The 26,108-nt window shown below is 42.5% G+C and overlaps 1 protein-coding gene across 7 annotated transcripts in view; it reads left to right on the top strand.

Annotated features, from left to right (window-relative positions):
- Positions 1-26,108, top strand: part of LOC144492933 (ecto-NOX disulfide-thiol exchanger 2-like) — a 251,077-nt gene that overhangs the window by 78,790 nt on the left and 146,179 nt on the right. For 5 of the 7 annotated variants that reach the window (XM_078211597.1, XM_078211602.1, XM_078211600.1 and 2 more), the window contains one exon: positions 18,946-19,044. In XM_078211597.1, the coding sequence (XP_078067723.1) occupies positions 19,002-19,044 (43 nt within the window). In that variant the 5' untranslated portion in view covers positions 18,946-19,001. Of the gene's footprint in view, positions 1-18,945; positions 19,045-23,559; positions 23,709-26,108 lie in introns of those variants that run through there. The other 2 variants (XM_078211601.1, XM_078211604.1) reach the window with 1 other exon arrangement.

The following is a 26,108-nucleotide window of genomic DNA, read 5'->3' on the forward strand; positions in this document are numbered from 1 at the left end:
GTGTAGGCCATCTGGCACCTCGGGCCTGCTCTGCCATTCAATAAGATCATGGCTGATCTTTTCGTGGACTCAGCTCCACTTACCCGCCTGCTCACCATAACCCTTAATTCCTTTACTGTTCAAAAATTAATCTATCCTTGCCTTAAAAACATTCAATGAGATAGCCTCAACTGCTTCACTGGGCAGGGAATTCCACAGATTCACAACCCTTTGTGTGAAGAAGTTCCTCCTGAACTCAGTCCTAAATCTGCTCCCCCTTATTTTAAGGCCATGCCCCCAAGTTCTAGTTTCACCTGCCAGTGGAAACAACTTCCCTGCCTCTATCTTATCTATTCCCTTCACAATCTTATGTTTCTATAAGATCTCCCCTCATTCTTTTGCATTCCAATGAATATAGCCTCAGTCTACTCAGTCTCTCCTCATAAGCCAATCCTCTCAACTCCAGAATCAACCTAGTGAATCTCCTCTGTATCCCCTCCAGTGCCAGTATATCCTTTCTCAAGTAAGGAGACCAAAACTGTACACAGTATTCCAGGTACGGCCTCACCAGCACCCTATACAGCTGCAACATAACGTCGCTGTTTTTAAACTCCATCCCTCGAGCAATGAAGGACAAAATTCCATTTGCCTCCTTAATTACCTGCAAACCAACTCCTTGTGATTCTTGCACAAGGACACCCAGGTCCCTCTGCACAGCAGCATGCTGCAATTTTTTACCATTTAAATAATAGTCCATTTTGCTGTTATTCCTACCAAAATATATGACCTCACATTTACCAACATTGTACTCCATCTGCCAGACCCTCGCCCACTCACTTAGACTATCTATATCCCTTGGCAGACTTTCAGTGTCCTCTGCACATTTTGCTCTGCCACTCATCTTAGTGTCACCTGCGAATTTTGACACACTACACTTGGTCCCCAACTTCAAATCATCTATGTAAATCGTAAACAATTGTGGTCCCAACACTGATCCCTGAGGCACACCACTCGTCACTGATTGCCAACCAGAAAAAACATCCATTTACCCCCACTCTTTGCTTTTTGTTAGTTAACCAATCCTCTATCCATGCTAATACATCATTCGTAACACCATGCATCTTTATCTTATGTAGCAGTCTTTGGTGCGGCACCTTATCAAATGCCTTCTGGAAATCCAGATAACCCACATCCATAGGTTCCCCATTGTCCACTGCACATGTAATGGTTCTCAAAGAATTCCACCAAATTAGTCAAACATGACCTGCCCTTCATGAACCAAGCTGCGTTTTACCAATGGGACAATTTAAGAACATAAGAACATAAGAAATAGGAGCAGGAGTAGGCCATCTAGCCCCTCGAGCCTGCCCCGCCATTCAATAAGATCATGGCTGATCTGACGTGGATCAGTACCACTTACCCGCCTGATCCCCATAACCCTTAATTCCCTTACCGATCAGGAATCCATCCATCCGCGCTTTAAACATATTCAGCGAGGTAGCCTCCACCACCTCAGTGGGCAGAGAATTCCAGAGATTCACCACCCTCTGGGAGAAGAAGTTCCTCCTCAACTCTGTCTTAAACCGACCCCCCTTTATTTTGAGGCTGTGTCCTCTAGTTTTAACTTCCTTACTAAGTGGAAAGAATCTCTCCGCCTCCACCCTATCCAGCCCCCGCATTATCTTATAAGTCTCCATAAGATCCCCCCTCATCCTTCTAAACTCCAACGAGTACAAACCCAATCTCCTCAGCCTCTCCTCATAATCCAAACCCCTCATCTCCGGTATCAACCTGGTGAACCTTCTCTGCACTCCCTCCAATGCCAATATATCCTTCCTCATATAAGGGGACCAATACTGCACACAGTATTCCAGCTGCGGCCTCACCAATGCCCTGTACAGGTGCATCAAGACATCCCTGCTTTTATATTCTATCCCCCTCGCAATATAGGCCAACATCCCATTTGCCTTCTTGATCACCTGTTGTACCTGCAGACTGGGCTTTTGCGTCTCATGCACAAGGACCCCCAGGTCCCTTTGCACGGTAGCATGTTTTAATTTGTTTCCATTGAGATAGTAATCCCATTTGTTATTATTTCCTCCAAAGTGTATAACCTCGCATTTCTCAACGTTATACTCCATTTGCCATATCCTCGCCCACTCACTCAGCCTGTCCAAATCTCTCTGCAGATCTTCTCCGTCCTCCACACGATTCACTTTTCCACTTATCTTTGTGTCGTCTGCAAACTTCGTAACCCTACACTCCGTCCCCTCCTCCAGATCATCTATATAAATGGTAAACAGTTGCGGCCCGAGTACCGATCCCTGCGGCACGCCACTAGTTACCTTCCTCCAACCGGAAAAACACCCATTTATTCCGACTCTTTGCTTCCTGTCGGATAGCCAGTCCCCAATCCACTTTAACACACTACCCCCAACTCCGTGTGCCCTAATCTTCTTCAGCAGCCTTTTATGGGGCACCTTATCAAACGCCTTTTGGAAATCCAAAAACACCGCATCCACCGGTTCTCCTCCATCAACCGCCCTCGTCACATCTTCATAAAAATCCAACATGTTCGTCAAGCACGACTTTCCCCTCATGAATCCATGCTGCGTCTGATTGATCGAACCATTTCTATCCAGATGCCCTGCTATCTCCTCTTTAATAATGGATTCCAGCATTTTCCCTACTACAGACGTTAAGCTGACCGGCCTATAGTTACCCGCCTTTTGTCTCCTTCCTTTTTTAAACAGCGGCGTAACATTAGCCGTTTTCCAATCAACCGGCACTACCCCAGAATGCAACGAGTTTTGATAAATAATCACTAACGCATCCACTATTACCTCTGACATTTCTTTCAATATCCTGGGATGCATTCCATCCGGACCCGGGGACTTGTCCACCTTCAGTCCCATTAGTCTACCCAGCACTGCCTCTCTGGTAACATTAATCGTATTAAGTATTTCTCCTGCTCCCAACCCTCTATCGTTAATATTTGGCAAACTATTTGTGTCCTCCACCGTGAAGACCGACACAAAAAACGTATTTAAAGACTCAGCCATATCCTCATTTCCCACTATTAACTCCCCCCTCTCGTCCTCCAAGGGTCCAACATTCACTCTAGCCACTCTATTCCTTTTTATATATTTATAAAAACTTTTACTATCATTTTTTATATTAATTGCTAGCCTAGCTTCATAGTCTATCCTTCCTTTCTTTATCGCTTTCTTAGTCTCTCTTTGTTGTTTCTTAAATTTTTCCCAATCACTTGTTTCTCCACTATTTTTGGCCACTCTGTACGCAGCTGTTTTTATTTTAATACTCTCCTTTATTTCCTTCGTTATCCACGGCTGGTTCTCCCTTTTCTTACAATCCTTGTTTTTTGCTGGAATATACTTTTGCTGAGAACTGAAAAGGATCTCCTTAAAAATCCTCCACTGTTCCTCAGCTATCCTACCTGCCAGCCTGCTCTCCCAGTCTACCTTAGCCAATTCATCCCTCATCCTATCATATTTCCCTCTGTTCAAACAGAGGACACTGGTTTGAGACCAAACTTTCTCCTCTTCCATCTGAATCAGAAATTCGACCATATTGTGGTCACTAGACCCAAGAGGGTCCTTCACAATAAGATCCTTAATTCTACCTACCTCGTTACACAATACCAGATCCAAAATAGCTCGTTCCCTCGTCGGTTCCGTAACATGCTGTTCAAGGAAACTATCCCGACAGCATTCTAAGAACTCTTCCTCCATTCCACCCTTACCGACTTGAGTCTGCCAGTCAATGTGCATGTTGAAGTCCCCCATGATTATTGCCGTTCCGTTTTTACACGCATCCCTTATCTGCTTGTTTACAGCCCTCCCTACCTCAACATTATTATTTGGGGGCCTATATACCACACCTACTAGTGTCTTTCTCCCTCTACTATTCCTCATCTCTACCCATAATGATTCCACGTTTTGTTCCTCAGAGCCTATGTCATCCCTCAGTACTACCCTGATATTATCTCTTATTAATAGCGCGACCCCACCACCTTTTCCTTCCTGTCTATTCTTCCTAAACGCCTGATACCCCTGGATATTCATCTCCCAGTCCTGGTCACCTTTCAGCCACGTTTCTGTAATGGCCACTAGATCGTACCCACTTGTGCTGATTTGCACCATCAACTCATTCACCTTGTTCCGAATGCTTCGTGCATTCAGGCAAAGTGTCCTTATTCCAGCTTTTATCTGAACCCGCTTTGATGAGTCGCGAACACCGTCTCCCTCTACTCCCTTATCTAAATTACCGCCTTCATTCACTTGCACCCTCTCCTCTACCATTAATTTTGTAATTCCCCTTACCCCTGCATCCTCCCCCCCATCAATTAGTTCCTTGATCCTAGTCAACTCTTCTAGCTCCCCTCCCCCCAACCTATCTAGTTTAAATTCTCCCCAGTAGCCTTAGCCAACCTACCGGCCAGGATATTGGTCCCCGTGTGATTCAAGTTCCACCCGTTTTTTGTATACAGATCACCCCTGCCCCTAAAGAGGTCCCAATGGTCCAGGAACCTGAATCCCTGCCCCCTGCACCAGTCCCTCAGCCACACATTCATCCTCCACCTCACTCCATTCCTGCCCTCACCTTCCCGTGGCACAGGCAGTAATCCTGAGATTACTACCTTTGCTTTCCTCTTTCTCAGCTGTCTCCCTAATTCCCTGTACTCCCTTTTCATGACCCCTTCTCCCTTCCGACCCACATCAGCGGTACCAATATGTACCGCTACCTCAGGCTCCTCTCCCTCCCACCTCAGGATTTCCGGGACGCGACTAGCGACATCCTGGATCCCGGCCCCAGGGAGGCAGACCACCATGCGAGAATCCCGCCTACCTCCGCAGAAACGCCTGTCTGTCTCCTTCACCATCGAGTCCCCGATTAATACCGCCTTCCTCCTCTTTTCCTTAGCCCTCTGAGTTACAGGGCTGGACTCCACTGCGGAGACACGGCCACTGCTGCTTCCCCCAGGCGGGCTGTCCCCCCCAGCAGTACTCAAGCAGGAGTACTTGTTGTGCAGGGGCAAATCCACCGGGGTGCTCTCAACCACCCTAGCCTTACCCTTCCTGGCCGTCACCCACTTGGCCTCTTCCCGTGGCCCTGGTGTGACCACCTGATGATAGCTCTTGTCTATCACCTCCTCATTCTCCCTCATCAGCCTAAGATCCTCGAGTTGTAGTTCCAGCTCCCTAACACGGTCTCTCAGGAACCGCAGCTCGACACACCCCTCACAGATGTGGATGTCCGGGAGGCCAGATGCCTCCAGGACCTCCCACATCCTACACTGGGAACAACACATTGGTTTCACACTCATACTGGACACTTTATGTCAAGTAAGACAGCGAAAAGTTAATAAGAGTGTAAGGAAACAAAAACTCACCCCTGCTCGTCCAAGCCCTGTGAGCCAAAGCCCTGACAGCTCACTCAACTTCCCACTCACTCTGCTGTCCGCTACGATGCTGCCCGCTGTATACTTTGGTGCACTTTTAAACCCTCCAAAAACTTCCCCTGGCCACTCCTGGCCTGACTTCCGGTTTTGAAAAAAACCTCCGATTTTAAACCCAAAATTAACTGAAAAAATAAATAATTAATTACAGTCAGAAAACCCACTCTCTTACCCTCAGCCTGCTCCTGGGAACAATGAAGCTGAACCTCCAAGGTAAGCCCTTTTTAAACCCTCCAAAAACTTCCCCTGGCCTGACTTCCGGTTTTGAAAAAAACCTCCGATTTTAAACCCAAAATTAACTGAAAAAATAAATAATTAATTACAGTCAGAAAACCCACTCTCTTACCCTCAGCCTGCTCCTGGGAACAATGAAGCTGAACCTCCAAGGTAAGCCCTTTTTAAACCCTCCAAAAACTTCCCCTGGCCACTCCTGGCCTGACTTCCGGTTTTGAAAAAAACCTCCGATTTTAAACCCAAAATTAACTGAAAAAATAAATAATTAATTACAGTCAGAAAACCCACTCTCTTACCCTCAGCCTGCTCCTGGGAACAATGAAGCTGAACCTCCAAGGTAAGCCCTTTTTAAACCCTCCAAAAACTTCCCCTGGCCACTCCTGGCCTGACTTCCGGTTTTGAAAAAAACCTCCGATTTTAAACCCAAAATTAACTGAAAAAATAAATAATTAATTACAGTCAGAAAACCCACTCTCTTACCCTCAGCCTGCTCCTGGGAACAATGAAGCTGAACCTCCAAGGTAAGCCCTTTTTAAACCCTCCAAAAACTTCCCCTGGCCACTCCTGGCCTGACTTCCGGTTTTGAAAAAAACCTCCGATTTTAAACCCAAAATTAACTGAAAAAATAAATAATTAATTACAGTCAGAAAACCCACTCTCTTACCCTCAGCCTGCTCCTGGGAACAATGAAGCTGAACCTCCAAGGTAAGCCCTTTTTAAACCCTCCAAAAACTTCCCCTGGCCACTCCTGGCCTGACTTCCGGTTTTGAAAAAAACCTCCGATTTTAAACCCAAAATTAACTGAAAAAATAAATAATTAATTACAGTCAGAAAACCCACTCTCTTACCCTCAGCCTGCTCCTGGGAACAATGAAGCTGAACCTCCAAGGTAAGCCCTTTTTAAACCCTCCAAAAACTTCCCCTGGCCACTCCTGGCCTGACTTCCGGTTTTGAAAAAAACCTCCGATTTTAAACCCAAAATTAACTGAAAAAATAAATAATTAATTACAGTCAGAAAACCCACTCTCTTACCCTCAGCCTGCTCCTGGGAACAATGAAGCTGAACCTCCAAGGTAAGCCCTTTTTAAACCCTCCAAAAACTTCCCCTGGCCACTCCTGGCCTGACTTCCGGTTTTGAAAAAAACCTCCGATTTTAAACCCAAAATTAACTGAAAAAATAAATAATTAATTACAGTCAGAAAACCCACTCTCTTACCCTCAGCCTGCTCCTGGGAACAATTTGTATCCAGAGGTCTCGCTATTTCTTCCTTGATGATATATTCAAGCATTTTCCCTACTACAGAAGTTAAGCTAACCGGCCTATAGTTACCTGCCTTTTGTCTACCTCCTTTTTTAAACAGTGGTGTCACATTTGCTGTTTTCCAATCTGCAGGAACCACCCCAGAATCCAGCGAATTTTGGTAAATTACCACTAGTGATAATCTTTTAGTACCCTGGGATGCATTCCATCAGGACCAGGAGACTTGTCTACCTTTAGCCCCATTAACTTGCCCAACCCTACCTCTTTCGTGATAGTTTCTAGGTCCTCACCTGCCATAGCCTTCCCTGTCATCAATTTTTGGCATGTTATTTGTGTCTTCCACTGTGAAGACCGACACAAAATACCTGTTCGATGCCTCAGCCATTTTCTCATTCCCAGTTATTATATCCCCCTTCTCATCCTCTAAAGGACCAATGTTTACTTTAGCCTCTCTTTTTCGTTTTATGTATGTGTCGAAACTTTTGCTATCTGTTTTTATACTCCGAGCTATATCCTGTGCAGAATCTCAATATCCTCACCACAACCTGGCCTTCCACCAATCCCTGACCTCTTGTGTTAACCATGGATTTTGTCTCTTTCTCGTGGAATCCCTCTTTTCGATTGTGATAAACTCCTGTTGTACATTTTGGACCAGCTGGTTACCCGATTCACCTTGGACAACTTCTCCCTCATAACATTATAATTGCCCTTATTTAAGTTGAAGACACTGGTTATGGACCTATGACGTTCACCAACTGTATCTGGAATTCTATTGAATTGTGGTCACTATCCCCTAGGGGGTCCTTAACCATAAGATCCCTTATTAATCCTTCTTCATTACATAAACCAAACCTAAAGTAGCCCATTCCCAGCTAGGTTCCACAATGTACTGCTCCAAAAAGCAATCCTTGATACACCCCACAATTTTTTCTTCTATGCTACCCTTGCCGGTTTTGTTTGTCCAGTCAATGTGCCCATTAAAATCTCCCATGATAATTGCAGTTCCCTCAAACATGCCCTTGATATTTCCCCATTTATGCTATGACTTCTTGAGAGGTCAAGTTTTTGGGGTCTATAGACTACTGCCACTCTCATCTTCCTTCCCTGGCTATTCATGATTTTATCCCAAACCAATTCCACATCACACTTCGCTGCCTTTATATCACGACTCAGCACTGCTCTGAAACCTTCCTTGATTCACAACGCTACCCCATCTCCTTTCCCCTTGGGTCTGTTCCTTTAGAACATTGTATACCCTGGAATGTTGAGTACCTAGTCCAGGTCACCCTGCAACCATGTTTCTGTGATAGCTAATACATTGTAGAATCCCTACAGTACAGAGGGAGGCCATTTGGCCCATTGAGTCTGTACTGACCACAATCCCACCCAGGTTCTATTCCCATAACCCCACACTTTTACCCTGCTAATCACCCTGACTCTAAGGGTCAATTTAGCATGGGCAATCAACCTAACCCGCATATCTTTGGACTGTGGGAGGAAACCGGAGCACCCGGAGGAAATCCATGCATACATGGGGAGAAAGTGCAAACTCCACACAGACAGAGACCTGAGGCTGGAATTGAACCTGGGTCCCTGGCGCTGTGAGGTAGTAGTGCTAACTACTGTGTTGCACATGTTCCAACCTTTGCAATCAACTCATCTAGTTGCAAATGCTTCGAGCATTCATCTAAAGTATTTAGTTTGTTTTTGTTGTAGTTTACAACTCTCGATTTGCTCTGTTACATATTTTTGTTCACATGTCCTGTCCTGGCCTGTTACACTATGACAGTCAAGGTCTCCCTCACTATCCTGCCTGTGCCACTGCTTCCTTATATATTTCTAATTTTTTTTTAAAACTTTGCATTCTTGGAATCCTGCCCGCACACCCCTAGTTAGGGCTCTTGTACGAGTCCTTGCTGGAATATAATGTTTGTATGATCTATCGCTACCTGTAGTTTTGTGTTGACACTCAAATGTGTAACTGTGGGCCGGTTAGCTTAACTTCTGTAGTGGGGAACATGCTTAAATCTATCGTCAAGGAAGAAATAGCAATACATCTGGATAAAAATTGTTCCATTGGAAAGACACAGCATGGGTTCATGAAAGGCAGGTCATGTTTAACTAATTTATTCGAATTCTTTGAGGACATTGAGAGTGGTGGACAACAGGAAACCGGTGGATGTGGTGTATTTGGATTTCCAGAAGGCATTTGACAAGGTGCCGCACAAAAGGCTGCTGCATAAGATAAAGGTGCATGCCGTTATGGGTAATTATTAGCACGGATAGAGGATTGGTTAAGTACCAGAAAGCAAAGAGTGGGGATAAATGGGTGTTTTTCTACTTGGCATTATTGGTGTGCCTCAGGGATCAGTTTTGAGATCGCAATTGTTTACAATTTACATAAATGATTTGAAGTTGGGGACCAAGTGTAGTGTGTCAAAGTTTGCAGATGACACCAAGATGAGTGGTAGAGCAAAGTGTGCTGAGGACACAGTCTGCAAAGGGATATAGATAGTCTAAGACAGTGGGCAAGGGTCTGGCAGATGGAGTACAATGTTGGTAAATGTGAGGTCATCCATTTTGGTAGGAATAACAGCAAAATGGACTATTATTTAAATTGTAAACAATTGCAGTATGCTGCTATCCAGAGGGACCTGGGTGTCCTTGCGCATGAATCTCACAATTTTGGTTTCCAGGTGCAGCAGGTGATTAAGAAGGAAAATGGAATTGTGTCCTTCATTGGAAGAGGAATGGAGTTTAAAAACAGGGAGGTTATGTTGCAGCTGTATAAGGTGCTGGTGAGGCCACACCTGGAGTACTGTATACAGATTTGGTCTTGTAACAAAACCCAGTTGCTAAATAGTGGCATGCACAAGGCAGGCCTCAGTTTGCAGTGAGTGCAACAAAGCCTTTGTGCCATAGTGCAGAAAGACTGTGCTGCTCCTAATGCGCTGTACACCACTCTGCCAGAGCAGACTAGTTCCTGCTCTTCAGAACCATGCTGATCTGGTCTTCATGGGCAACACTGTGCTGCTGGACCCATAGACTCTCCTGTGCCACCAAGTCAGTTCAGTGAACTTTTCATGTAGTCCTGTTGAGATCCAGCTTTCCTCCCATGGTCTTCCCACTGCCTTCCATTATTCATTTCCTTCACTGACCTCCCCTGTCAGTCATCATGAGCCCTCATTTCCACAGACAGACACTGTTTTGTGGCATCAGAGGGAAAGCAACTTCTGCACTCCTTAACTATGGTGGCTGCATGAGTCCATTATGGTGGACTCATTCAGCCACCATAACAAAGCTCCACAGTTTGACTGGGGTAGAGTGAGAGATGAGGTGGGAGGCTGGGGTGGCCTGACGACGACAAAGGGAGCAATGTGGAAATGAGGGCTCATGGTGACCAGCAGAGGAGGTCAATGAAGGAAATGAACAATGGAAGGCAGTGGGAAGACCATGGGAGGGAAGCTGGATCTCAACAGGACTGCGTGAAAAGTTCACAAGCAAGGAGATCCTGGTGATTCAGAGGGGAACTCGCCTGTGTATTAATGCTGAGGTTCCAAGTGCAGAATCCCAGTATTCTGGTCAACAGAAAAGGTGCCACCGGAGATGCCCACTTCATCTCAAAAATAGAGATTACTGCCCAATATGTTAATACTTGTCACAAGACTGATACATTTTGATCAAGTCATTGGTGGATTTGAAATCATACAACACTTTTTTGATCTTGTTGAATGATTTTACAGTAAAGTATTTAGACAACTGCATTGAGGCAGTTGTTTCATAATGTATACAGAAATAACACCGGTAAAAGAGCTATCCTCTTTTCTGCTATGTGAAATGCCATGTAAAATCAAGTGATATACAGAGCGTAAATGACCAAATGTTCATCTATTCATTAGAACCATGAGAATGCTGTCTGTAAATAGTAACTGGTGAAAATTTAAAAATGAAGAATATAACTTCTGAGAGGCAGACCTTTTTTATAGTATCAATTTTTAAATGCTTTTTTTTAATAAGTAGAGAGGCAAGGTGTGATATAAATGAGTTTCATAATTGTATGTTTTTGAGAGTTGATTTAAAAAATTCTCAAACTTAGACTGCTATTTGAACATTCCTCATTCATGAATTTCTTTAAGTGAATATCACTATAGTATTACATTTGTTTGACCCAACTTTGATATTACCTTTGCGAAGTATTTCTGTTTTGCTGAACAAAACCCAGATGTTGCTACAGTTTTCAAGGTACAATTGAGGCCTCAAAGCACATGAACAATGAATAATTCACATAATCTTAATGCAAAGATTTGCCAAAATTGGACAAGTTTGAGAAATTAGTGGTCATTGTAGTGCTTTTGTTCTGACAGTTTTACTTCCATGTTCAGAGATTTATCTTGGCCTGAGTTGCATTATAATTAGACATCAGAACTGTATTAACTGCCACAGCAACTTGTCATGCAGCCAGCTTTTCAATTTAACGGAACTGAATGTTTTAAAGTGTAATTGATTTGTGTGTTTGTACTGATGCAGTACTGTAAATTCACTAATGCATTAAAATCTAAATCATAGTGTTCTTCCTGGATTAAGACGGTAAAATACAACTTTCTTGGCGGAATTTTCCATTCTGTGCACAGAGTGCTAATTGAGGCGTGAAAACCAGTGCACAGCTTGCAGACTGCACAGCCGGGTTTTCTCACCAAATCAATCAGCACTCTGCAGAAAATAATCTGGAAATGTGGCCTATGCCATCATGCTGACAGGGTGGGGCTTGAAAAAGCTGGCAGCCGGGAATCGTGAGATCGGAAGGTCCTTTTTAAAAAGGATGCCCCGATCTCTGATACAAAACAAAGGTACCTTCCCTCACATATGGACATGGAGGTGGGGGACCCCCTCCCTCGTGCACGGGCGCAGGGTTGTGCAACCCCCAACCGATAAGGTGATCCCTGCACTCCAATAGAGCTAATCAGAAAGACCCCCAGCATTATTATAGGGCAGTTCCAGGGCTATGCTAGGGTACTGCTGATGCATGTCCCTCTCCTCGGTAAGACTACACGTTCCTGTGTGCCTCTGGTGTGTTCCCTTCATCAGATGCCCATTTTTGAAAAAGCAGTTGTGAACCTTGCCAATGTGACATCATTGAGGGATGAATTCCAAATGAGAAGGGACAATATGATGGGGAAGTCTGCTAATTAGATTAAAAAGGGCTGAAATTATGTCACTGAACTTTCTCGACGGGTATCTCGTTACGTCACCAGCAAGGTGCAGAGAGAATCGGAAAATGTGTACTTGCTGGTTTGATTCTCTTTTCCAAGTCTTGTAAGATTTTGCGCCCAAGTCCCCGTTTGTGCTCATGGCAAATGTTGGCAAAAAGTCACGACAAAGGTGTCTAGCTTAACCAATTGTACAAATTCAGGAGTTTAGTTTAAAAGCAAACATGCCATCTATCTCAATTTTCCCACATTACTTATGTAAAAGACAAAATATTTTTTTGGTTTGGTGGCAGCATCCTGTTAGTGACGAATACCACTCGTGTTGCAACTGCATGTGAAACAGCTAGCTTCACCTGTTGCTCAAATTTACCAAATCTACCAATCAGAGTCCACTTGCTAATCAATCGGCACTCTCTTCTCATACATTGTACTGTATTCTTGCAAAGGTGCAAGATGAAAAGCTTCAAAAAAAGAATCTCTTAAACAGTGATTATTGAACATTTGGAAAATAATGATTTGTTGGGCAGAATCAACATGGATTTATGAAAAGACAACCATGTTTGACAATTCTGTTATGATTTTTGAGGATGTAACTAGAAGGATCGATAAGGGTGAACCAGTGAAATGGTGTTTTTCAATTTTCTGAAGACTTTCAATAAAGTCCAGCATAAGAGGTTTGTAAGCAAAATTAGAGCATGTGGGATTGGGCATAACATATTTGTGTGGATTGAGAATTGGTTAATGAGCAGAAAACAGTGAACAGGTTATTCAAGCTGTGACTAGCGGCGTACCACAAGGGTGACTGCTTGGGCCATAGCAATTCACAAACTAGATAATGATTGGGTGTAGGACAAAATGTATTATTTTCAAGTTTGCAGATTACACAAAACTAGGTGGAAATATGAATTGTGAGATGCAAAGGGGCTTCAACAAGATTTAGACAGGCTAAGTTAGTGGGCAAGAACATTGCGGCTGGGATGAAGTGTGGAAAAATCTGATATCCATTTTGATAGGAAAAACAGGAATGCCAACTATTTCTTAAATGGTGAGAGATTGGGAGGTGTCAATATCCAAAAGGACCTGGGTGTCCTTGTTCATAAGTTATTGAAAGCTAGCATGCAGGCGGAGCAGGTATTTAGGAAGGCAAATGCTTTGTTGGTCTTGCTGCAACAGGATTTAAGTACAGGAATAAGGAAGTCTTGCTGCAATTGTACAGTACCTTGGTGAGACCACACCTAAAGTGCTGAATATAGTTTTGGTCCCCTTGCCTAAGGAAGGATATGCTTGCCAGAATGGAGGTTCACCAGTTGTGAGGGCAAGATTGCCTAATGAGAGACTGAAGGGACTGGGCCTGTTTTCACTTGAGTTTAGAAGAATGAGAGGTTATTTTATTGAGGCACACAAAATTCTTACAAATCTTGATAGGTGCAAGAAGGATGTTTCCAAGGAAGGTTGGGGGCTGTAGAACTAGCGAACACAGCCTCAGAATAAGAGGTGAGCCATTTAGGCCTGAGATCAGGAGGAATTTCTTCAGAAAAAGGGTAGTGAATCTTTGGAATTCTGTACCTGAGAGGGCCATGGTGGGTCAGTCAATTGATAGATTTCTGGATATTAAAGATATCAAGGGATATGGGGATAGTGTCGGAAAATTGTGTTGTGATAGATCATCATCCAGGATCGAGTTGAATGGCAGGATAGGCTCAAGGAGCCAAATGGCTTACACCTGTTTTCTGTGTTCCGAGGGAGAGGAATAAGAGTCACTGGTTACGGAACAGTCTTCACAATATTTAGTTGGAGGACATCCAACTCAAGATGTCAGACGAGCAGTTTTGATAATCGTTGCAACAGAGGGATCAAGAGAGGTGATGGGGAGGTCGAAGTGGGTGTTTTCAGTGTTTATGTAAAATAATCGATCCTTTAGAAGACTCCAGAGGTAATGGGGAAGCCACTGCTGGTAATTATCCAGAGAGGAAACAAAGGAACCAGGTGAGGACATCCAACAGGATGATGGAAGCTAGCTGTTGGAGCACAGCGATATGGCCATGTCAAAATTTGGAGACTGGTCATGAAAGATAAGATGGGGTCATTTATTAGCCCACGGTGTTAGCTTCTTGAAAGACCCGTAAGAGTGCTGGAGAAAACTAAAAGTTCGCAAAATGTAATGGCAGTGCATTGGTATGGTGATATCAACAGTATATCAAAACAAGCTAGTTTTATCAATCAAAATAGCCTTTAGAGAATTTTGGTTGGAATGGAGTTGATGGCATTTACTTGTTTAGAATTCTCTTTATCCTTCGTACTGTTCAACAACAAAATAATATTATTTTGCTATAGCTTTGTCACTTGTTTACTTAAAGTCTTATGCACTTTCACTGAATCTCTATTAGAAAATTAATGGGACTATAAAATTCCTCCATTATGCAGGTTTGTCGATAGTTTCTTCTTTAAAGCTTGAACGCAGGTGAATTTTCAATTTAAAATCTGATCTCATTAGAATAGTGAAGCTGAGGCTCACGATTAGCAATTTCCATGATACTTATGTTAGTTCTGGTTTTATTATTTGGTTTTCGTATTTAGTAATTACTTCTGCTCCTGCTGCTATTAACTCTTAGTAATGTTGCTGGGATATTGGAATTCTAACCAGGGATCAATGTTACAATCATAGAAACCGAACAGTGCAGAAGAGGCCATTCGGCCACCCAATCTGCATGGACTCTCTGACGGAGTATCTCATCCAGGTCTTCTCCCCCACCCTATCCCTATAAACGCCCCCCCACATTTACCATGGTTAATCCATCTAACCTACACATCTTGGGGCACAAAGGGGCAATTTAGCATGGCCATTCTGGGTCCCTGGCGCTGAGAGGCAGCAGTGTGCCACCATGTCGCCCTTTATAATGTACTTGTCTGGTTTTTTTTACTGTCAGTCAGATTTCATTCTGTTTTCCTGCATGGTATAGAATTTGGCTAAATTTGGGACAAGATTATATCCATTCCATTTCCCTTTTAAATGAATAGGAAATGAAGCTTCACCCTGTACCTTAAAATATGGAAAGCAGCAGGAATTCCAGCTCGAACCATTAGTATAAGCTTCTCATTGATTTTTATTCTGCCATCAAAGCAAAAACTCTCAAAAGCTGTTGCTTGTCATTAAGTAATGAATGATTAAAGAAGCTTAATCTATTTCTTGAATATTCCATGCTGTGTGCATTATGAAAATGAGCAAGTTCAAACATTACAATGTGTTTGTTTCATAAAGTTCTTCAATCTGTAAAACAGAAGTGAGCTCGTAAAAGCTTTTCATTTCAAGCTGTGCGTTGTTTTTGGCACTAGCAGTTATTGACCTGGTCCTGTTTCAGTTGAGTATGTTTAAGAACTGGGCTGAGGCTTAAATCTACTACATTCTGGCAAGAATACTACCACTGAACCTAGCTGATTTAGTTTATTCATGCCTAACCTACCATAAGAAGAAGGATTTAACTGTCCCAAGTGTTTTGGGAAGCTTGAATATCATTATCCTCTGCCTCTTTCTAGATTCTACCTTTGCAGTATGCTTGGAATAGACCTTTTTAAATTGTTCTTAGGATGCCAGCAGTGCCAAAAAGATTGCATATTACCCATTCCTGTTTGCTCTGAAAAAGATAGTACCACTATTTACAAACCACCTTGAACAACTTTTTACAAATATGGGGGATTTGCTAAACCATTTTAGAGCACATTACAAGCCAATTGCATAGTGAGAAGCTGAAGTATTCTTTGGGTCATAGGCTCAGGAAGTTTCCTTCCTTGAGGGAAGTTGGATTTTTAAATATAACTGCTGTTTTTACCACCTTTCCTAAATGACGTTATAGTCGTAGAAACCCTACCGTGCAGAAAGAGGCCCTTCGGCCCAACGAGTCTGCACCGGCCACAATCCCACCCAGGCCCTACCCCCATATCCCTACATATTTTACCCACTAATCCCTCTAACCTACACATCTCAGGACACTAAGGGCAATTTTTAGCATGGCCAATCAACCTAACCCGCACATCTTTGGACTGTGGGAGGAAACCGGAGCACCCGGAGGAAACCCACGCAGACACGAGGAGAATGTGCAAACTCCACACAGACAGTGGCCCAAGCCGAGAATCGAACCCAGGTCCCTGGAGCTGTGAAGCAGCAGTGCTAACCACTGTGCTACCGTGCCGCCCGTAGTCAATGAAGTGTAGCCACTGTTGGAATGTAGGAAATATGATGGCCAATTTGTGCACAAGGGTTCCTCAAACAACAATTAGGTCATCGGTTTAATTGATGTTGGTTGTTAAATATTAGGCAGGATACCTGGGAGAATGCCCTTAGCTCTTATATAAAATTGTGCCATCAGAAAGGCTTCAGCTTAATGTCTCACTGGAAAGCTGGCACCTTCAACACTCTGCAGTCTTCCCTAGGTACTGCTCTGGAGTATAAATCTGGATTATTTGGTAAAATCTTTAAACCCACAACCTTCTTTCCTAGGCAACAATGTTATCAACTTTGGCACTGTGAGCTGGCACCAAAAACTTTAAGTTTTTTATTGAATTCGGTTTCACAATGCATTGTGACAATATTTGATCTCTCATCTCTGGATTGTTAGTCAGGTACCAGGCCACTACCCTCCCATATCTTTGAGGACTAATATGTGTGGAAAGGACTTTACTGGGCAAAAAAAAAACTCAAGGATGCAAGTCAAGCCTTTTGACTTCAAAGGAAAATTGTCAAAATTAAATGCATCCTGAAAGGAATGTTTTTGGGCTTTGGGATGATGGAAGCATTGTGTCGTGCTCCTTTGTGAAAATGAAATCCTTGGGAAAATGGCACTCGAATTGCCATTGATCTCAATAGTTCTCAATCTACACAGCATCTTTACCTAGCAAATCCATCTGCAGACCTTCTACAACATTGGTGTCTTCCTCAATTATTCCCATTACCACTTTGCCCATTGTCAACTGATTCCAGTGCTGAGTTGCATGATCTTTCTTGGACTACTTAAGCAAAAACAAATAAATACTGAAGATGGAAAACACTTCCAAAGTACTTCATTGACTATAAAATATTTGAGGAAATAAACACATATAATTGTCTCAGACATGCATTCCTTCCACACAACTGAAGAATTAAACAGACATTTTAATAAAAAGCCTTTATTAAATCAGGTACCATAAATAAAAAAATCAAACACTGCATGTCTACATCACAGCAGCTCTTGTGCTTTAACAAACTTATTTGAAATTAATTTTGTTATAATGTGTTATGGTTCAGGTCACAAACCCCAAAGTGTTTTATGGAGCCCACCTGGATCATAAGTTTTGCACCTTGAATTTGGCTGGATAAGCATGATATGATTCAAATGACCCTCGAGTGAGCTTTTATCAAACACAGTTTAATTAAGAATATAGTTAACATGTATGGAAAGAAAATTAGCAATTAACTTTTATCAATCACAAACAAAAACAAAACGACCATGATAATGCATAACCCTCCACAAATATATCTAAAATGTTCCAATCAAACAAAAGCCTTGCCATAGACAAAACCCTTCAAACAGGTTCGTCACAGCAAAGTCTAGTGCTCACGTGATACTGGAATTGAGTCATTTGGTTGGAGAATTGAAAACTGTCTTGTAAGTTCTAGTAGTCCTCTTGATATACCCAGAACAGTTTGAAGTCAGAACAGTTTCCCAGAACCCCAGGTAAACTCTGGTAAAGCCACCAACAGCAGATTTGGAAGTTAACCTGCAGAATTTCCAAAACTAGGGAGAGAAAGAAACACTTCTTTTCAGCTTGATGCCCCTTCTGAAACTCAAACCAGCAGCTCAGAACCAAAAATGAAAGAGCTCCTGTCACCTGACTTGCCAACCAGTTTTTCTCCTAACAATGTAGGGCCATAAAACTAATTCCCAGAGTAAACATAAACAACCCCATTTAAACCACTTAAGTAGCAATAAAAGGACTCCTCGGCGACAACTCCGTGCCAGTGACATCAGCTAAGGCTGTAAGAACTGCAGAGATCATGACTTTTAATGAAAATCTTTCTTAGAGGTACACTAACGTCACAAATGTAACTTGCGAAACAAATGTTCAAATTCTAAGATTATTTTCTGAACCAGTTTTTTGTATGTATGCATAATTCTCATTGAAAATGAATATTTCTATTAGCATTTTGAAAAATTAAAATTATTCTCCAGGAAGAAAAAGATGTACTGAAGAGTGCAGCTCAGCCGTTTAAACTGCTGGTAAGCTGCCCTGACCAGCAATTTGGGCAACTGATCAATAAACTGTAAAAGCCCCACAGTATTGCTGAAACTGTCTCATATGCATCAAACTTTAACAATACTGAAGGTGACAGATTTTTTAGTCAGCACAGCTGATTTTGAGCTTCTGTATTTCTGAAACTGGAACTCTCACCATAGCTCTGTTCAGCATTTACCATCACTTAAAACAGTGCTCTCTGTAAGAGAGATTGAGGACTGTTTTACTAACTACAACTGAAGGGTGACCTAATAGGGGTGTTCAGGATTGCAAATGGTTTTGATAGCATAAAAAGTGTATGATTATTATCAGTAATCTGCAAGATAATGGCCTATAATGTACTGCAAAAATAATGGTGAGGGAGAGAAAATTTCAAAATTTATTAGTAAAATACTTAAGTTGATGATTTACAAAATGCAACTTTGAGAAGTGGAAAATATATATTTCTAACTGTGGTACTTCAACATGCAACTTCAAACTACGAACTTTATTAATTGGTTTGTTTTACTTTTGAACAGGAAACTCATTGATGACTGGCTGAAAGGAGAATTGTCCCAGACAGCTTGAATAATCTATGGAACAGCTTGTTTTTGACCATAGATGCCACCGAATACCTGGTAAATATCCTTCATCCACAGGAGTTGCTCAGTACATGTAGATTAGACTGCACAGCAAAATTTGCATATAATGCGCACTTCCGAACTATGGTCTTTATTTCATACTTTGTGATTAAGCAATGCTTTTTAAAATTAATGTTTAACATTAGAAATGGAAATTTACATGCAAGCACTGTTTAAACAATGCTGTACATCATAAGCACAATATGCAGATGCTGGAAATCTGAAATAAACACAGAATGCTGGAAGTACTCACATTGAATATAATCCCAATGGAAAAAGAAACAGTTGATGCTTTGGGCCAATGACCTTTCAATAGGACTGGAAGATGTTAGCAATGTGACAGGTTTTAAATAAGCACAGGCAGGGAAAGGTGGGTGATGGGACATAGGTTGAAGTGAAAAGGGAAGATCTGTGATCGGATGGAAGGCAAGAGTGGTTAAATGACAAAAAAGGTGATGAAGCAAGGAAAAAGGTAATAGGACAATGAAAGAAACAAAAGAAAGATCTCAGAGCAGAAAATGGCAAAAGCAGAATCATTACCAGCAACCAGAACAATGGCTATGATCTAAAATTCTTGGATTCAGGACTGTAAAATGCCTAATTGAAAGATGAAGTCCTGATTCCTGACCTTCTGTTGAGCTTCATTGTAACTCTTTAGGAAGCCATGGTCAGAGTGGGAGTAGGCCAGATAATTAGTGACAAAAACTGGAAGCTCAGAGACACGCCTGTGGACTGAAAGGTATTATTAAGAGATCAAATATTCTGCTTTTCACCTTTAAGGGGTCTCCCATGTAAGACTGAGAGGTGAAGAACTTTTTTCGCTGAGGGGTGTGAATCATTGGAACTCTTTGCACTAGTTTTGTGAGAGGGAGGTCATGCCTCACTAATCTGGTGGAGTTTTTTGAAGAAGTGACCAGAGTGGTTGACGAGGGAAGGGCCGTGGATGTCGTCTATATGGACTTTAGTAAAGCGTTTGACAAAGTCCCTCATGGTAGGCTGGTGAAAAAGGTTGGATCTCATGGGATAATGGGGGAGGTGGTTAGATGGGTGGAGAACTGGCTTGGTCACAGAAGACAGAGGGTGGTGGTGGAAGGGTCTTTTTCCGGCTGGAGGCCTGTGACTAGTGGTGTTCCGCAGGGCTCTGTATTGGGACCTCTGCTGTTTGTGATTTATATAAACGATCTGGAAGAAGGTGTAACTGGGGTGATCAATAAGTTTGCAGACGACACAAAATTGGCAGGACTTGCAGATAGGAGCATTGTCAGAGGCTACAGAAGGATATAGATAGGCTGGAAATTTGGGCAAAGAAATGGCAGATGGAGTTCAATCCACATAAATGCGAAGTGATGCATTTTGGTAGAAATAATGCAGGGAGGAGCTATACGATAAATGGCAGAACCATAAAAGGTGTAGATACGCAGAGGGACCTGGGTGTGCAAGTCCACAGATCCTTGAAGGTGACGTCACAGGTGGTGAAGAAGGCATATGGCATGCTTGCCTTTATAGGACGGGACATAGAGTATAAAAGTTGGTGTCTGATGTTGCAGATGTATAGAACGTTGGTTCGGCCGCGTTTGGAATACTGCGTCCAGTTCTGGTCGCCACACTACCAGAAGGACGTGGAGGCTTTGGAGAGAGTGCAGAGGAGGTTTACCAGGATGTTGCCTGGTATGGAAGGGCTTAGTTATGAGGAGAGATTGGGTAAACTGGGGTTGTTCTCCCTGGAAAGACGGAGGATGAGGGGAGACTTAATAGAGGTGTATAAAATTATGAAAGGCATAGATAGGGTGAACGGTGGGAAGCTTTTCCCCAGGTCGGTGGTGACGTTCACGAGGGGTCATAGGTTCAAGGTGAAGGGGGGAGGTTTAACACAGATATCAGAAGGACATATTTTACACAGAGGGTGGTGGGGGCCTGGAATGCACTGCCAAGCAAGGTGGTGGAGGCGGACACACTGGGAACGTTTAAGACTTATCTAGACAGCCATATGAACGGAGTGGGAATGGAGGGATACAAAAGAATGGTCTAGTTTGGATCAGGGAGCGGCTCGGGCTTGGAGGGCCGGAGGGCCTGTTCCTGTGCTGTATTGTTCTTTGTTCTTGTTCTAGTTGTCAAGGCAGAGTTGTTAAATATTTTTAAAGCAGAGGTAGGTAGATTTTTAATTAACAAGGGAATCAAAGGACATCAGGGTTAGGCAAAATGTGGAGTTGAGGCTACAATCAGATAGACAATTTTATTGAATGGCAGAGCAGGCCCGAGAGGCTGAATGGTCTACTCCTGCTCCTAGTTCATATGTTCATACGTCTCCCCAAAATACAGAATCGTGAGCAATGGGTTTGGTATGCTAAAATGTAATAAGCACAAGTAAATCGCTGTTTCACCTGTTTGCGACCCTGGATGGTGGAAAGGGAGGAAGTGAAAATACAGGCATTGCATCTCACGCGCTCACACAGGGAGGTGCCATGGGATGAGTTGGTGCTTGGGGTGATGGAGGGAACGCTCCCTTCAGACTCCCGAGAGGAGAAGGATGGTGTTTAGTGATGGCACCACACTAAAGTTGAAGGACATGGCAAAGAGATTGAATTGTAGAGGCTGATGGAATGGAAGGTGAGGACAGGGAGACCGTAATGTCGGTTCTGGGAAGGTGTGAGGCATTCCTGAAGAAGTTTAAAGTGGTAGTAAATTAAAGACTAATAGAAAAGCAAAATACCCTGGAAGTTTGAATTCTGAAATCCAGAAAATGCTGGAAATGCTCAGTCAGTTTGGCAATATCTGTGGAGGAAAATGGAGTTAACATTTGAGGTCATGGCCTTGCATCAAAACTGGAAAATGTTAATCAGTTTTAAGCAAATACCGAGGTGGGGAAAAGGAGGAGAAGGAAGAATAAAAGGAAGGTTTGTGAATTATTCCTGCCGCTAATGCAATGGTTGCCAGAAGGGGAAACAAAGAATGAGAGGAGATGGAAGGGCTAGTACTAAAAGCCATTATTCCCTATATGCCTTCTTAAAATTAACCTGTAGCTGTGGCAAATAGTTTTCCTAATAGACACATTTCACATTTTAAGACTTTTACTGTAACTAAAACCAACATAAATCAAACATTACTTAACAGGCCGACTAATAGATCAAACTTAAGACCATTAACTGGCGCAGTCAAAATAAGTCGTACAACTCCTTCTGATGTGCACTACCCTTCTGGTAGAAATGGCAGTTATATAGCATGACAAGATCCAGTCCCGATATTGCCAGCTTTCTAACAGGATCACCTGCCTTTGTTAAATCATTCAGTGTCCTTCAATAATCCCGTTCAGTCTGAGCATTTCAGAACCAAATTCCACTAGCCAGGTCCACTTCAGTGTCTCCTTGATCCTTAAATTTCAAAGTCATGTCTGATCTGTCGTGTTTTCGAGCAGAAAACCAGCTCTCACCAACATCCTGCATGGCTGCTAACACAAAAATGGTCCTTCCCTGCCTTTCACAGATTTGGCATTGTCTCTCTCTCTCTCTCTGCCCCTGCGTCTCCAAAAAACAGCTGTCGCTTTTCTGTTTCAAAGCATGAACGTTTTCAGTTCATTTTCAATAGGTTTAGTTTGGCTTTCATTTCCATGACAACCAAATCACATGGGCCTCTCTCCAGGCAGTAGTTTCATCTGGTTATCATTCCCACTGCCCTGTCCCATCCTAAAAATTGTTTCATTTTCAATTAAAGGGGACATTCTAAACCACCTTGTAAAGCCCTGCATTCATAAGAGTACAGCAGAATGGTAAAATAAACCATATTTTCTAATGTTGTGCTGTTATGATCCTAGTTGATGATGCTACTTGACAGTCATAGTGGAACTCAGCTCGATAGATCCTAACTTTTATTTTTTTGTTTATAGATATGAATGAATGGAGTCACATGACTCCCAAATTAACTTTTAACCGAAGAATAAAACATTTATTAAAAAAGAAAATGTTAGCTATAATGCACTACTCCTTCAACCCAGCTATACCTTTACAGATATACACAGATATGTAAGGTTAACACAAGTTACAAAATATATATACTCTCTTTTCTCAGTAAGTACACAGTCCATGTAACCTAATCAGCACCACACTCTGAAACCAAGTGACAGATGCCACTCAAAACAACTTCTGTGGATTTCTCATCAAATCCCCTACAGATGCTTGTCACACTGAGCCAGCTGGTCTCACTGGAACTCTGACTTTCACACGAGGGTTTTCCAAATTTCACTCTTGAAGGACACCCTTTTGGAATCTCCTCCCACACAAGTCTTTCTCTTGGATGCTTTCACCGAGGATCCACATCCAGGATTGCAACCTCTCCTTTTGGTTTTCCTTTGCCGTAGATTGCCACATGCATTCAAGCTTCCACACAATCTCTCGGATATCCAGCCATACCAGCAGCACGCAAATGTTTCACAGGCTGTATTCTGGTGTCACTAACCTTAGGATAACTTCTGATGTCTAGCTTATTAATTCAGACCCCTTTCTCTGCTCTGTACTTTAGTTTTCCTGAGCAAGAATTTGTTCAGATCCTTCTTAGAACAAGAACAAAGAACAATACAGCAGAGGAACAGACCCTTCGGCCCTCCAAGCTTGCGCCAATCACGTTTACCTAACTAAGCTTATTTTCCGTTTGTTCATATGCCTATCAAGGTAAGTCTTAAATGTGGCTAATGTAACTGCCTCAACCACCTCACTTGGCAGTGCATTCCATGCCCCCACCACCCTCTGTGTAAAAAAAAAAACTTCCCACGCACATCTCCACTGAACCTTGCCCTCCTTACCTTGAACTTGTGCCCCCTTGTAATTGTCATTTCTGCCCTGGGAAAAAGCTTCCAAATGTTGACCCTATCTATACCTCATAATTTTATAAACTTCTATCAGGCCGCCCCTCAGCCTCTGTCTTTCCGGGGAGAACAATCCTAGTTTATTCAATCTCTCCTCATAACTAATACCCTCCATACCAGGCAACATCCTGGTAAACCTTTTCTGCATTCTCTCCAAAGCCTCCAAGTCCTTCTGGTCGTGTAGTGACCAGAATTGGACACAGTATTCCAAATGTGGCCCAACCAACATTTTATACAACCGTAACATAATTTGCCAATTTTTATATTTGATGGCCTGTCCAATGAAGGCAAGCATGCCATATGCTTTCATCATCACCTTTTCCACCTGTACTGCCACTTTTAAGGATCTGTGGACCTGTACTCCCAGATCTCTGTGTCTGTGCTCCAGATTGTTCTGTCATTTACTCACCTGAATTGGATCTACCAACATGCATCACTTCGTCTTTGTTCCTTTTACTTAACTGCCTTCCCGGGACATTCTTTTGCCCGAACTCTTTTTTGGGACATGCTTTCTCACCCTCTACATTGTCTTGCCTGTACTGATAGTTTCTGTGGAATGCTCCTTGCCTCCAGGTTAGCTGGTTCCAAAACTGTTTCTTCTTTCTCAGTCCTTGGTTGCTATGCAATAGCTTAATTTTTAAAACCCTTAAATTGCAAGTCCTGGCATTCAAGACAATCCTGGCCTCAACTCCACTTTCTTGTCTATTCCCATAGCTCTAGACTCCCTTGGACACCAAAAATTTGTCTAACTCAGCCTTGAAAGTATTCAATGACACAGCTTCCACTGTGTCATTGAATACTCCATTACAATGCAGGCAAGGTTTAAAATGAAACTAAAGCTAAAGACTTGTAGGCAGCTTTGTTTAACATGAAGTTAAACTGAAGTTATTAACCCTTAGCACACAAACAGAAACGCAAATTAAGCTTAAACTTGTATGTTATTTCTAATACACAATACAAATATAAATTACTTAAACTATCTCTATTTCCTAACAGTGCAACACAACGGAAGATCAACTAGTAATCTATTAAGCACCTTAAATTTGTGTGTAAATCCTGTATACACTTCTTGTTATAAATTCAAATGTCCACAATTAACATGTATGCTCAAATAATAGTCTCCTGTTAAATCACTTATTTTTTATTTCATATACAAGTTGACCACCAACATTTAGCCAAAAAAATCCAAACTCATTGCTCTTACCACTCACTCGCCACTCAAGTCAAACTTTAATGGAAATCTACTCATTGATAGAATCATACATAGCACACTACTGAAGGTGGTTGTTCAGCTCCTTGTGTTTGTGCACGTTAAAAGTGCTCATTTTTCTTGTGCTACTTTTGGGGGTGGAGTTGCAGAAACAGTCTCTAACCTGGCAATTCTGCGATAGTGAGGTGGTGGGACAGTGAGAAATTCAGCCCCTCAAAAATCTATGAAAAAGCAAACCAAACACTAGGCTTGTTTTCTAGAGGGATAGAGTCTGAAAAGTGATACAGATCTGTTAAGTGAGTGAACAAAAATTTGGCAGATGGAGCATCGTGTGGAAAAATGTGAGGTAGTCCATTTTGGCAGGAAGATTAGCAAAGTAGTGTATTATTTCAGTGGAGAAAGACTATAAAATTCACCACCTTAAGACCCCATTGATCCAGTACAGGGGAATCTGGGTGTCCTCTGACACAAAACAGAAAACATTAGTATGCAGGTAGAGCGTGTAATTAGGAAGGCAAATGAATGTTGACCTTTATTGCAAGGAGGCAAGTCGTGCTGCAGATGTACAGGACATTGGTGAGACCGCACCTCGAGTATTGTGTACAGTTTTGCTTGCATTTAAAAGAGGAATATACTTGCATTGGAAGGAGTTCAGAGAAGGTTCTCATGGTGAATCCAGAACTAAGGGACACAGTTTCAAAATAAATGGTCTCCTATTTAAAACAGTTGAGGATAAAGTTCTTTGAGGGCCATTAATCTTTGGAATTCTCTGCCTTAAAGCACAGTGGAAGCTGTGTCATTGAATACTTTCAAGGCTGAGTTAGACAAATGTTTGGTGTCCAAGGGAGTCGAGAGCTATGGGAATAGAAAAGAAAGTGGAGTTGAGGCCAGGATTGGAGTGGAGTTGGGGCGGCACGGTAGCACAGTGGTTAGCACTGCTGCTTCACAGCTCCAGGGTCCCGGGTTCGATTCCCGGCTCGGGTCAGTCTGTGTGGA

The sequence above is a fragment of the Mustelus asterias genome, chromosome 4, assembly GCF_964213995.1.
Source record: "Mustelus asterias chromosome 4, sMusAst1.hap1.1, whole genome shotgun sequence".
Taxonomy (NCBI): Eukaryota; Metazoa; Chordata; class Chondrichthyes; order Carcharhiniformes; family Triakidae; genus Mustelus; species Mustelus asterias.